At 45.1% G+C, this 14,694-nt stretch overlaps 2 protein-coding genes across 2 annotated transcripts; one reads left to right on the forward strand and one right to left on the reverse strand.

Moving 5' to 3' along the window:
- The first annotated feature begins 7,100 nt into the window (after positions 1-7,100).
- LOC123099024 (disease resistance protein RGA2) lies at positions 7,101-9,918 on the forward strand. The gene is made up of 2 exons (XM_044521133.1): positions 7,101-7,314; positions 7,730-9,918. Exon 2 carries the CDS (start codon positions 8,351-8,353, stop codon positions 9,803-9,805), a length of 1,455 nt encoding a protein of 484 aa, XP_044377068.1. The 5' UTR covers positions 7,101-7,314; positions 7,730-8,350; the 3' UTR covers positions 9,806-9,918.
- A 609-nt stretch (positions 9,919-10,527) lies between these two features.
- On the reverse strand, positions 10,528-12,849 carry LOC123097149 (uncharacterized). Its single transcript, XM_044518896.1, has 4 exons — positions 12,291-12,849; positions 11,858-12,164; positions 11,022-11,693; positions 10,528-10,905 (listed from the first exon to the last, which is right to left on the reverse strand). Exons 1-4 carry the CDS (start codon positions 12,551-12,553, stop codon positions 10,528-10,530), a joined length of 1,620 nt encoding a protein of 539 aa, XP_044374831.1. The 5' UTR covers positions 12,554-12,849.
- Positions 12,850-14,694: the final 1,845 nt, after the last annotated feature.

A 14,694-nucleotide genomic window follows, 5' to 3' on the forward strand; every position in this document is an offset into this window, starting at 1 on the left:
TATTGTGCTTTTCAAATGTGATTGGGTTGACAACCGTGCACAAGACAAGTGGGTTCAAGTTGATTATTTGGGTGTCACGCGTGTGAACTTCAAGCATTTACTCAAGTCTAATGAACCTTTCATTTTGGCATCTCAAGCAACTCAAGTGTACTATGTGCAAGATGATCTTGATATAGATTGGTGTTTTGTTAGAAGTTTTCCACATCCACGAGACCTTTATGATATGTTTGAAGCGGAAGATGGTGCTTATGACCAGCATGATGCACCTAGAGTACCAATCCTGATCGTACAGACGTTCCGGGCGCTCGTCTTCTACGATCATATTATGCATGATCACACAAGCAGTCATCACCTCCCATATTTTCTGCGTGCTCCAAGTATTAGCAGGATACCGAACGATGCCCCATCGAGATTGCAAAACACCAAAGGCACGCTCAACATCCTTTCTAACACTCTCTTGCTCTTGGGCAAATCTTTTCCTTTTCTCTCCAACAGGGTTGGGTATTGTCTTTACAATAGTGGTCCTGAGGATAGATACCGTCACCCAAATAGTACCCTTTGTCGTAGTTGTGGCCGTTGACAGTAAAGTTCACCGGTGGGCTGTTGCCTTCGGCAAGCCTAGCAAACACCGGCGAGCGCTGAAGCACGTTGATATCATTGTGTGATCCAGCCATGCCAAAGAAAGAGTGCCAGATCCAGAGATCTTGAGACGCCACGGCCTCTAGTATGACAGTGCAAGCCCTGACATGTCCCTTATACTGCCCTTGCCAAGCAGAAGGGCAGTTCTTCCACTCCCAGTGCATGCAGTCTATGCTGCCAAGCATCCCCGGGAAGCCCCTGCTAGCATTCATCGCCAACAAACGGGCTGTACCTGCAGCTGTCGGCTCTCTCAAGTACTCAGGGCCAAACACAACAATCACAGCCTTGCAGAACTTATACAGGGACTCTAGGCATGTAGACTCGCTCATACGGACGTACTCGTCAATGAGATCACCGGGCACTCCGTATGCAAGCATTTGGATGGCGGCAGTGCATTTCTGATAAGAGGATAAACCAATCTTGCCGACGGCATCCTCTTTGCACTCGAAGTAGTCATCATAGCCGACCACTCCCTCTCTAATACGGTTGAAAACATGCCTACTCATACGGAACCGGCGGCGGAATTTCTGATGTTTGAACAACGGGTTTGTTGTATCAAAGTAGTCCTTCCAGAGAAGGAAATGCCCACTCTCTCGGTTACGATTCAACGCCGGAAGGTGGCCCGGAATGGAGCCACGGAACAACGGCCGCTGGTTGTTGAGGTGGTGATGGACCAACACGGCAGCCAATATCTCCTCCTCGTTGTCGGACGACGAATCGTCGGAGTCGCAAATGAAATTGTGGAAAAAGAACTCGTCGGCGGAGTCCATTTTCGTACCTTGGCAAACTGTCGAACCGCTTGCGGGCGTCGAAGAAGGAGACGGCCGGCGAGGGGAGACGCGGCGCCCACAGACCAGCTAGCTGCCCGGCCGGCGTCCGACGAGTGTGACGGCGTCCGACGAGCGTGCCGGTCGTATGTGGCGGGGGCGGCGAGGCGTCTTCTTGGTCGCGGGCGGCTGTGCGGTGGGGGAAGCGGCGGCGGGAACTAGTTTGCTCCCCCGGCGGCGGCGGGCGACTGGGGGCAGGGCGGCGTTGCTAGGCGGATATGGAGGCGGCGGCAGCTGGAAGAGTCGCCGCAAAAATGGGTGGCGGCGTCGGTGATGGAGGAGGCGGGGGGCGAGGGTTGCTTGTTGGCCGGGGGGAGGGAGGCCAATGTGCCACAGACCAGCGGGCCCGGGGACAGGAGTAGGCGACCGTGCGCGCGTCCGCGCTGACGCAAATCAAGCTCAAAAATGGGTCAGGAATGGGTCGCCCGCGGACGAAAAACGGACGCGCGTCCGTTTGGGTCGGCGCGTTGGGCCGCCTTTTCTGTCCGCGCCGACCCAAACGGACGGCCGCGGACGAAATGGGTCGCCCCATTGGGGTTGCTCTTATTGCCTGGTCGAAGACCGAAGGTATGTAATAGACGATGATCTGCAGATGCATCAGGCTGGTCATAGTGGAGAGTAATTTAGACTAATAACATGGTCTATGTTACTACCTTTATAGTGGTAGTGTCATATGTGTGGTAACGTAGATGTGTTCATTTATTACTTTATAAACTCATTTTGCATTGGGAAGCATTATGTGATGGTAACATATTGGCCCCTCCTAATGCTCCACCTTGTACAGATGCTAAGGCTGCCATGTAGGCAAAAGGTCTGATGTGGCAAGGTTATTAAGAGAAGAGAGATGAGTGTGCTGACCACATGAAAAAACAATGTCAAGCACGAGAACCTAGGAAAAACATTTAAATGGAAGAATTCCACCAATACATGAAGAACTTTAGTTGCAAAATCATTAAATGAAGGATTCTTAGTACCAACAAGTTAAGCGCTATGCATTGAAAGCTTTACTTGCTAAAGTTTTTAATGTGCTTAGCACCTCAGGCTGGTCGTAATGGGAGTGTCATATGTAGTATCATGCATGTTAACTAAGCAATTTTGATGAGGTGACATAGAATTAAATAAAGAAATAGAGGCTTGAGTATCATATCATGATACTGTATCATATTAAATGATGTGCTACTTTGCGTCATGCATGACAATAAATATAGTCCTATATGATACTAACATATGATACCACTATGCATTAGGGAGGTACAGTATCATACACTAGTATCATATAAATGATATTAGTACTACTCCCTCCTTTCCTGTTTATAAGGCTCAATTCAAAAATCTCACCAACCAAGGTAGATTGTGAGTGGTGAAATATTTTTTGTAGTTTGCAAAAATACTTAATTAATGCACCCATTTTCCTTTAAAAAATATGTTTATCAATGCATTAGTTGCAATGCATGACCAATAAATGACAAAGAAGCTTTACATGCATTGGTGTGTTTTGTCATAATCCTTGCATGCAAAGAGTTAGTGTACATTGAAATCTGAACATGTGATGGGAAGTAGTAGAAATGAGACTTATAAAACGGAAATACGGAAATTTTGAGATGAAAAGAGGGAGTATATGATATTCCCCATTACAACCAGCCTCATGTAAGCACCAATGCATTGGAAGTAGTCTTAAATGTTACTCTATTTGCCTCTCTCCTCATTAACTACTTGCCACCTCATCATTTTTGCTTAGGCTGGCCATAGTGGGGGTAACATAAGTAGTATCATGCACTTGGGACTCGCAAACATGCTTATGTGGCAGGCAATTAAAGAAGAGAGAGATGGTTATAGTAACATAGGTAGATACCGTAACATAATAAATGTGATGCTACTATGTGTCATGCATGACAATAAATAAGACCATCTATGATACTAATCAATGATACTATGCACTATAGAGGTAGTAACATAGACTAGTAACATATGCATGTTACTAGTCTAAGTTACTCCCCACTATGACCAGCCTTTATGTGGCATCTATGTTACTACTTAGAGCATGGTTAATAGTATAGCCAACTGATGGCTATAAGCTATTGCCATGTCATCTATAGCCCATCTTATAGCCAATATGTACAATAATTGATTAGAAGAGTGTACTACTTTTTTATTATATGGCCCACCTTTCACTCTCACAAAGTGCCTAGGAGCACGTGCTAGAGCTGGCTCTTCACCAAGAGCCCGCTTACCTTCTCTCTTCTCTTTTCTTTCCTCCAACTAAGCAATAATATACTAGTTTATTTCTTATAGCCAACTGACTCAGCTCTATTGTACTTGCTCTTATGTTACTCCCACTATGACCAGCCACAGGCCTCCGAGATGGCGGTGTCGAAGCACTGGTGTAGGAGAGACAAGGCTAACGTGGTTGAGATGGACATCACATTCGGGATACCGGAGGTAAGCTAGCTGAGATTGCAAGTAATGTAGAACAATTACTATATCCAGCTTGCTGAGGTTTTTGTCAATGATTTTGTTGTCTCTTGCAGGTTGTTGGGTTGCTGGGGGCGGTGCTCACCTCGGAGACGGCGCTGACCGATGTGTTCATCAAAAGGCTGGAGGAACCACCTGCCCCGATCGACAAATGTGAAGGTCGAATGGGAGTGACAGAGGCGGTTTGCTAGTTCACCGTCTTCATAACAAATTTGGCGTTGTGTCAATAATAAAATTGGCGACCGAGATGACGACACTTGCCATTGTACATTGTCACAGATCTTTCTCTCTCTCTCTCAATAGGCTTTCGCTCCGCTTTATAGACATTGTCACAGATCTAGTTCGTGTTGTTCCTTTTCTAATTTGGATGAGCTTTTTTTATTAAAAGTCTGAATGAACTTATTATTCTACCCGCTTCAAATTCGTATGAAGTGTTGAGTTTGATCAGACAAGTAAATAGCAAAAAACGGTTAAGGTTCTAAAAACTACCACGTCATTGTCTTCCAAAAGAATGCCATTTTAAGCCTTTTTTCAGCAGAAATTGCTAGTTACTGCTTTAACCGCGATTATGACACCTATGGCCAATCCGTCAAGGCTGACGTGGCACAAAAGTCAACTTTATTTGATTTGACCGTTTAGCTAGACGTTATGAGAAGGGGGGCATGTCTTGGTCCCTGTAAGAAAAATTCTGAACTCTTAAGTTAGACAAACATGTCATTCCTACCGATTTTACTATACTTGCTCTGCCTGAGGACAAAAAGTTATCCTTTATTCTTGAAAGGTCATCTATTAAAGCAGACCTGGATTGTGCAGAATGGAAGGTAACCTTCAAAGTTTAGGCCTCCTTTGGTTTGTAGGAATTTCATAGGATTTCTATAGGATAGGATTTGCAAAGGAAAATTTCCTTGGAAGCCCTTTGGTTTGTAGGAATGGATTCCTATTCCTATGTAGGATAGGAATCAATCCTTCACATTTTGGAGGAAAAAAACATTACCTAAGACTCAATGGAAAAATTCCTATCATATGCATCAAATGACATCTCCTTCTCTATAGGTCATCTCAGTTCCTATGATTTTTCTATTCCTATAATATTTCTATCCTATGAACCAAAGAAGGCCTTATGATGAAGAAATTATGTTGTACTTCTCGAGGAAGCCTGAAGACAAGGAAAAGTATATTCTTTTTTTTAGAAAAGAGTAGACGTGGTCCAACCAAAGTCTGTACGTAGAAGTAAAGGTATGAAGCAACCCTATAACCAACGCTTAATGAGTGGTGACCCATCTTAAAAAAGGGAGGATATAATAAATATCTATACCGATTTCCACCGCAAAATAAAAATCTATACCGATTGTTCATCTTTGTGACTTAACAAAGGGATCCCGGAGTTCATGTTTTACAGGAGAAACATGCCTTAGAAGATAACCTGAAGGGCAAACAAAAAGAACAAGGAAGGAGTCAAATGGAGGCAACAGAGAAGAAGATGGAGTGTGGTACAATTGCACCAAATCATACCTCGGGTCATACCAAATTGCCGAAAATAGGTCTTGGAGATCAAAGGATAAGACTGCGTCGGGTAGGAGCAAGCCCGCTCGTACCAAAACATACTGAAAGCGGGTGTGCGGTACGAGTGCTATAGCGCAAGACGGGGTCCGGTGCGAGAATTACCATTCGTATCGGCCCTCATATCGAAGCAATGTCGAAAACCTTTCATCGACTCCAGAGGAGAAGATGGGGTGTGGTGCTAGGGGGGGGGGGTTGTTTTCGGCACCGGAGAATGGGGTTTAGAGGTCGGATGGAGGTGGCTGCCGGGCAGGGGCAGTGAAAGGGCAGACGACTAATGATGGGTGGGTAGGAGCACACGATTCCAAAAAGTGCATATGGATGCCGAGCTCCAGGCAACCCTCTATTTTTTCAGTGAAATAACTATTTCCACACCTAAAAAAACAAAAACAAATATACACATAAGCAGATAGTTGTAGTATACACGTTTAAAAATCATTTCCATACATGTTCATATATTATAAAAATACAAATGCATAAATTAAAATGGTCTTTTCCTTTGTTGTATTTGGGCCAAGTATTTGTCTTTTTTGCGTAGCCTGCAAATAAATTGCATTATTTAATGAAACTTTATGCATAGTTGAAGAACATGTATATGTATTTGTAGAAAACATATTTTTTTGGAACGTTTAACTATGTTTTTTGAATTCATGAGCCCGTCCTCTATAACGCCGCGCTCCCCTCCACACAACAGAGACCTCCTGTTCAGCGCTTGCGGTGCCGCGCTCGCGCGGATGTTGGCTTTGGCCGGCCCAGCAACGCGAGGCGACAAGCTCACTTATCAGGTCATGCGCACGTGCCTGATGCCCGGTTCATGGTTGACCTGGTCGACCGCCAACTTAAAAAAACGAATTCAAAAGAAATATTTACGAATTTAGGAAAGGTTTAGGAATTTGAATTATCTTTTTTGTGAATTCGAAAAAAAAATTGAACTTGAAAAATGTTCACAAATTAAAAAAAACGTCCAGGAATAAAAAAATTTGTGGATTTGAAAAAGTTGACGAATTAGAACAAAGTTTATGAATTTGGAAAAAGTTCAGGCATTAAAAAACATAAATAGGAAAAAATTCAAGAATTCGAAAGAATCAGGAGAGCGAAAAAATGAAAAACCAATGAGCACAAAACCAGAAAGGAATGGTCGAAAGCTTCTAGAAGCTTCACAAAACCGGCTGGGGACATTCGCAAAAAAAAGTACGAGAGGTGGTGTGCTCCACATACCGGTTGCCCTGTAAGTGGCAAATAGGAATCAGGCAGAAAATAGGAGAACCCAAACATGCCACTCAGGGGAAAATATCACTTGCTCCCATCCTTGAGCTGCTCCCGGTGCTCCAACTTCAAAAAAGTTAATTCTAAATGTTTCAAAAAAAATCTGAAAAAATGTGAATGTTCACAAGAATGTGACTACAGCTCCTAAAAATTTCAGATCCGAACTCGAAATAAACATTGAGAAACAAAAATTTGAAATCTAGAATGCTTTTTGTTTTTTTAGGGGACCCTGTCAGTCAGCTAGGTTCAGCTCGGCTGGCCAACGGCCCATATGAAGATGGAAATGCAGCAGGCCAGTAATTCCGAAGGCCCTCAGCCGAGTGAATCATTGTCTAAAAAAGATACTCCTCTGAATCAGACCGAGGAAGAAACCGTGGGGGGAGCAGAGGATGAGAGGAGGCAGCTGCGCCGCTCGACGGCCCACCGCGCACCCCCGGCCCCGCGACCGTCGGCTCGCCGGTGAACTCGTACTCCGCCATTCGCCCGCCGCCCTCGCCGGTGAACTTCCTTAAGAGCTGACTGATCTGCGCTTCCGGTTTCCTTTCAACAGGTTGCTTTCGATTTCTCTCGCTCCCTTCCGATCTATTTCAACCTCATTAGCTGAACAAATGGTTTGCGGATTCAATTTGAGTTTTGAGGAATTCAAGTTAGGGTCTTAACGCCAATGTCAGCAGACTAGCAGTAGCAGGTACCAGCTCAACTGCTTTAAGCCGAGCACTAGCAGGGGCGATTCCAATTCCTTTCAACAGCTTTATCTCAATGTTAACTCAATAAGTGATTCATTTTATAGATTGGTTTTGTTTTGTTTTGTGGTAAGCTTTTATAGATTGATTTTGAGGAAGGTTGCTTGATTTTTCTCAGGTTGACGTTTCAGGTTTCAGTTATGGCTTTGTGGTCGTTTTCTCCTAGTATAGTATGGTTCATCCAATTTTGCAAAGTTAAGTTAATCTGCTAATTTCACCTAGATACTCCAATGCCCAAGAGTCGGTTCATCAACAAAGGCCCAAGAGTGTAACTGACAGAAAGAAGTATGTGGTGGTGATCAACAAAGGCCCAAGAGTCGGTTCTCGGTCAGGTGACAAGTTAGAAAAATCTATGCCGTGATGGTTTGTTAACAATGACCAAGAGACAAGTGCTGTACCAGTCAAGTCTATACGATAAAGCAAGAAAGAATGCAACCACATACAAAGGATCCTGCGCATGGAATGGGTCCAATTTTAGTGAGCAGAGCACTGGCATTTTCTACAGACCAGAAAGCTTGACTTTGTTAACCAGCCATTACCAGAGAGAGAGAGAGAGAGAGCACAAGAAGAGTTTGCAGACAGACACATCAACTTCCACTCCTGAGAAGTCATAAGAACTGTGGATACAAGTCCCCGTGGTACCAAATGGCTCCCTTTTTTCTTTGATTGACCAGGAAGCATGACTTTGATAACCAGCAACAACTGAGAAGCGTGACTTTGATAACTAGCAATGGCCGGGGGAGGCAGGGGCAGAGCATAGAAAGAGTTTGTAGAGACATCAACTATTCAATTTCCAAGCTCAGTGTTCGTTCCCGAGGATACAAGTTCCCCTAGTCCCCACAAATGGAGATTTTCATTTCTGCGTTGATGGGTGAACTCATATCAAGATCCATGAGTTCCATCATCAAAAAATACTCCAAGCCACCGGCGGAGGCCGTGGAAGCTAGGTTAGAGAGGATTCTACTCAGGGGGCAGGTCATCATCGACGAGGCAATGGGGCGGCACATCACAAACCATGGAATGCTCCGGCAGCTTACCATGCTGAGGTATGCCATGTACCAAGGCTACTATGTGCTTGACACCTTCAGATGCCAAGCATACAAAGAAGAGGAGAATAATCTGGCTGTGAGTCAATCTGGGGTGGTGTCCAAATTTCATTCTGCACAACGCCTCTGCCTCTCCAGCAGCAACAACAAAAAAACATCACAAGGGCTTGAAGTGGCCCTCGAAGGTTTGAGATCCATGATTCTTGATGCCAGCGAGATGGTCAGGTTCCTGACAACATATCCCCGCCTACATCGTCAGCCTTACAGCATGCATCTCTTGCTGGACAAGTGCATGTTTGCCCGCCAGAGGGAGACAGAAGTAGTTACAAACTTCCTTCTGTGCACACAATCTTGTACTAGTAGTTTTGATGTCCTCCCAATTGTTGGTCCGGAGAATGTTGGAAAGAGCACTCTTGTCGCTCATATCTGCGAAGACGAAAGAGTACGTGACCGTTTCCACCAGATTGTTTTTTTCAGGCACGATAATTTCAGAGCTCAAGATATAGCCAATTTGACAGGCAGATGTGCGGCAAGACATGTGAATAATGAGAGATTGATGATCATCGTCGACATAGTTGGGGATCTCGACGAAGATCTGTGGGAAAGCATGTGCTCTCTTTGCCGACAAAGCACTAAAAGTGGTAGTAAAATCATTATCACAAGCCGATCTGACAAGATCACAAAGCTTGGAACAACACAGACTCTAGTACTGAAGCATCTGTCGCATGAGGCATTCTGGTATTTCTTCAAGGTGATGACATTTGGAAGCACGGATCCCAAGATGCACCCAAGACTTGTGTATTTGGCAATGGAGATGGCAAAGTTGATGAATTATAATCTCGCTGATGCTAGCATCGCTGCATGTGTATTGAGAGCCAATTTTAACATCAGTTTCTGGTGCAAGGTTCTGGAATTACGAAGAGGATACATACAAAATCATCTCTGTAAGTTTGATGGGCATCCGCATGAACTTCTCAGTGAGAATAGACCTGTGTATTTCCAACCAATGGCTACAACTACTGAAGATATTCTTGTTCTTGGTACTAATCAGACATGCTCTTCCGAAGAGGAAGTTCCCAAGATAACGGCCGTAGATGTTCTGTACGGAACCTCTAGGCCACAAGGGGGAACATTTAAGGTCCTTGCATGGAAATCTCCGATACCGCCCTACCATTGCTACATACAAACTTACGAGATCCGAGAGCTGCAAGCTAGAGCGATGAAGAGGAAGCGCCCTCTGGAATGGTATTAGCCATGTTTAGTTTTGCTAATGTACGCCTTGTAAACTCTTGTGCCACTACTTTCTGCTATGTTGTATTACTGAAAAAACAAGGTATGATATGGAGACATACATTTCCTTTCATATGCCCCTTGACCAAGTTTGTCCAGAGTGCAAGTTGTTCCCTTTTGTTAGAAAACTAGCTATACTAGTGTGTCTTGCTTGTTTTGATCAGTCATTAGTGGTCCATATGTATGTGCATAATCTTGTATAATGTGGTGATTTTTGCTATTATAAGAATTTTACACTGAATACATAGCACTACGATGCACCCTATGACTCTCATAATTCCTTCATTTACTGTTTCTGAAAATAATAGTTCACCACATAGTTCTGAGCCTCTAATGTAACTACAACATCAGAATGTGGTCTTTATTCTTCCGCTTAAAAGAATAATTGTATGATCTAGTGGGTTCTCGTTTCTTGATTTTTGGGTTATCATTATTAAGTCCTACTACTCTCACTTGGTAAGGTCACATTGCAATTAATTTGACAGTGTGTTCTGAAGAACCACAACTCATGGTTATACAGCGAAGTATGGCTTAGATTATGTATGTGATGATCATCGACCCAAGTTACCAATGACATGGCCCCGTTGCCTTGCGTCAACTATAATGAAAAAATGGTTGTGTGCATCATAATGGTTCTCAAGTCTCAACCTCCTTTTTGAATGAAAAGTTACCAATGATATTTAGTCATTCTGTTTCTGTTTTCATAAGGCCGCGGGGGTAAAACTCAAGGTGGATGGTGGCTTCTCTGTGAATGCCACAATCAGCCAGGGTCCATGGATCCTGCAGGCATTTGCCACCGTACACTAACCTACAATCAGCCATTAGCTTCCCCTTCATCTGGATCTTACTCCTCACGGCAGCAACCGTGTCGGAGCTTGCCACGTCAAGGGTGATGGTCTCGCCTGTGAAGATCTTGACAAAGATCTGCATGTTCTCCACCGATGGCGAACATGTTCTTCTTTTCGAAGGTGGCAACTGTTGTGCTGCCTGCTGAAACCTCCCCTTGAACGCATCTGTCAGCGCAGTCTCTGAATTGATCACCGCTTGCAGTAGCGCGACAGCCTGCAAGTGTTTGATCCACACAAGAAACTTAAAAAACCTAAAGCCATCGACTGCCATGACTCATTTCTAAGAAGAAAAAAATTGAGTGCCAAGGCATGTATATATAGATAACTTGCCTCTTGTTTGCTGACAGCAATGTCCATCTCCACTACATTATCCCGGTTTCTCTTGCGCCAGTGCTTCAGCACCGACACGGCGGAAGCTTGATGTATACGCAACTCGTCGTCGACAACATAGGTGTGATCGTCGACAAACCCCGGATTGCATAAATGGCATGGCCTTTTATCCTTTGTGCACAAGCAATGCCGCTTTCCGGTGCGGCAGAGATAATACCACTCCACAATTGCTTGTTCCGACCCATGGATGCCGTGGGTCCTCAACGGAGCTAGACTAGGATCCAGGAGCATGCTCTTGTCACCGAAGCAGTGCCCCGTCAGGAAGCCAGACGTGTTGAGACCGTCGGCGCTGCTGTAAAGATTGTTGAAGCTGCGGAACCGGTGAGAGGTGCCGGCCAGGTTCTTGAGGATGCATCCCATGGGGTAGGTCAGGAAACTGAGGAGCAGGTCCACGAAGTCATGCTTGCACTCAGCGTACATGACCTTTCTGTCCTCCTTGTCGAAGAAAAGCTTGATGCTCATCTGCGGACCAGGGTCGTCGTTGGTTTCTTGACGCCGAGGCTTGTAAATCGTGAGCACCGATGTGCTCATCAAAGCATCGGTTCTTTTCGTGAGAAACACGTCGGTGAATATGGTGGTGGACGAGACACATGCCCTGAGCAAGGAAACAACCTGAAACTTATGCAAATCAGTGTTGCAGATACAAACAGCAGTATGATCATAGTATCACAGTATATATGGATCAGGCCGGACGACCAAGGAAATGTAGTACTCCCTCCGTCCGGAAATAGTTGTCATCAAAATGGATAATAGATACAGGTAGTAGTTCACTTCACCTGGGTCCATCCGACGTCCACCTCCACTTGGTAGGCGTCATTGATCCTATCTCCTCCTAAGAACCTCTGAAGAAAAGACAAGACGGTGCTCGTCGCCGCCGGCTTGATCACCAAATCGTCGCTGATCACGAACCTCTCTTTCCACTTGGAGAACACCTCCGTTTGTGTTGCTTGGTTGTACACATGCACAAGCCTAGCCATGACGTCCCAGCACCTGCAGCCGTACTGCTGGTTGTGTCCCTGTCCCTGTGGAATCAGTTGTGTTTCCATGAACGGAGTGCACCGTGGGCATGGCAAGCGGTCGTACCTGCGATCGAGCATATAGAAATTCCTCATGGATGGATATGACCAACACATTGACAGCAAGAGTGAGAGAAATCATCTTGCGATCTGATCAAATTCCGTGGGGTAGGTAGGAAGGATATATACGGACCCAAATTCATCGGCGTGCGTAGGCCTGAGAAGCGTGCCGTGGCAGGCCTCGCCCTTCAACAGTTTAGCGTCCCCCAGGTGGCGGACGCTGGCGCAGAGGTTTGTGAGGCAGCCCGGCGAGGACGCGCCTGCGGCGAGCTGGACGGCGGAGATCGGGAGCGTGAGGAAGGCGAGGAGGACGTCGACCAAGTCGGAGCCGGCGTCGGCGAACAGCACGCGGTTAGACGACCTGTCCACCACGAGCTTCATCTTGATGGCGGCCATAGCCGAGCCGACTGAGGTTTGGGTAGGCGCAGATTTATGTTGAAGGAAGGCCGAGATGGAAAGGAACACGGGACGGCGTCTCGAGGGTTTGCAAGAGGGAGCGGCGCTGCTTTTTTTATTTTCTTTTTGAGGGAGCGGCGCTGCTACACCCCGCTTATAGCGAGGGGGAAGCAGGCGCCATCAGTGCGGCCCATTCGTACTTCTTTTTTTCTTTTACCGACTTGTGTTCAAAATATCACATATACATTATAATGATAAAATCGATAGTAGAAATAAGTACAAGATTTCGTGTGTTATAAAATTATATTTTCACAAAAAATATGTGGGCTTTAAATAATTTCACATATTAAAATATATTCAGTATCTAATTTAAAAAGTGCTCATGACAAGAGTTCGCGCCTTCAGAAAATGTTCATCTGACAATAAGAAGTGTTCACACATTTTCAAAAAATATATATATATAAATAACTATAAGGATCATATTTTAAAAATGTATGTATATAGAAAATGTTCACGTATTGTTTTTAAAAAAATGTATAATTAAGAAAGGTATTCATCTTATTAAAATATCAGTGTAGTTATAAAGAGGTTTCATGCCTTTGAAAATGTTCCTATGATTTAAAGAAGTGTTCATATATTTTTAAAAAGTATATTCACCTATTTAAAAAACATGCATGTGATATTAAAAAGGGGCATGCTATGCGTCCGTCGGCTCATCTTTTTAATAGATCGGACGGGTCGTGAGCCGTCCGATTGTGTATGCATGACCCATCAGTTCCCCTTCTCTAATATCTTGCAACAATGATCTCCTTTTCTCTAATTTCTACAACAAGACCCTTGTTGCAGAATCTCCTTTTACATACTTTTTGCAACAAGACCTTTGTTGCAAAGCCTCCTCTTCTCTAACTTTCTGCAACAAGACCTTTGTTGCAGAACATCATCTTCTCTAATTTTCTGTAACAAAATCCCTATTGCTGCTCTTCTTTCTCTAATTTCTTGCAACAAGACTCTTGTTGCAAAAATTGCAACAACATCTCCAGCCGTGTCGTGCACTAGCACAGTCGTCTTTTGCTGCCGCCCATTCCGCAACAACGCTGTTGTTGCCAAAACTTGTCTTGGAGGTGATGTTGCAAACAGTGAGCCAGGGCCGAGCACGGGGTGAGCGTGGACCTACGGCGTGATGTTGTAGCTGCTAACAGTGTCGGATGTTGATGGCTCTCCGCGCCGGCATGGCAGATCTCGGCGGATCCTGGCGTGCGCAATATGAGGCTACAATGGCCCTAGCGAAGAAGAATCGAGGTCGGGCGCAAGCGGCGCCTGGGCGGTGCACAGCGGCACAGGGAGGCGGAGCCTGGAGGGTGGAGAGAGGCAGAGGGTCAAGAGGGTGGTGGTCGGGATGCCGGATCATACAGAGAATAGGCCAGCCATGGCGCGCGAGGGAGAGAGGAGGTCCAACTGCGGAGGATCCCAACGGCAGCGGCAGAATTACGGGAACTGCGGTGTTGTTGTTGTAGCAGAGACGACACTAGAGAAGATGGGAAGATAAAGCCGGGAGGCATGAAGAAGTGGGAGACACGTGTGGGGCCATGTCCACGTGCCGAGAGGAGCAAGCGGTGGACGTGAGCTTGGTTTTCAGCCGGCTGATTTTAATCTTTTCCTATAAAGAAAACGTATGTCTCCATAGCATATGCATTATTATTTTTCGGTTATACAACATGGCAGAAAACTTACATTGACAAAACTAAACATGTCTGATACTATCATTCATCAGAGGGCGCTTCTCTTAACCGCTCTAGCTTGCAGCTCTCGAATCTCACACGTCTGGATGTAGCTATGGTAGGGTGGTATCCGAGACTTCCATGAAAGAGCCTTAAATATACCTTGGGGCCTAGTATTTCCATACCAAACATCCACATTCGTTATGTTGGGAAGTTCCTCTTCAGAACAGCATGTCTGATTAATACCATGAACCAGAATATCTTCAGTAGTTTTACCCAATCGTTGAAGATACATAGGTCTATTCTCCTTGACAGGTTCACACGGATGCTCGCCAAACTTGCAGAGCTGATTTTGTAAGTAGGCTCTTCGGAATGCCAGAACCTTGCACCAGAATTTGATGTCAAAATTGGCTCTCAGTACAC

This window comes from Triticum aestivum, chromosome 4D (assembly GCF_018294505.1).
Source record: "Triticum aestivum cultivar Chinese Spring chromosome 4D, IWGSC CS RefSeq v2.1, whole genome shotgun sequence".
Lineage (NCBI taxonomy): Eukaryota > Viridiplantae > Streptophyta > Magnoliopsida > Poales > Poaceae > Triticum > Triticum aestivum.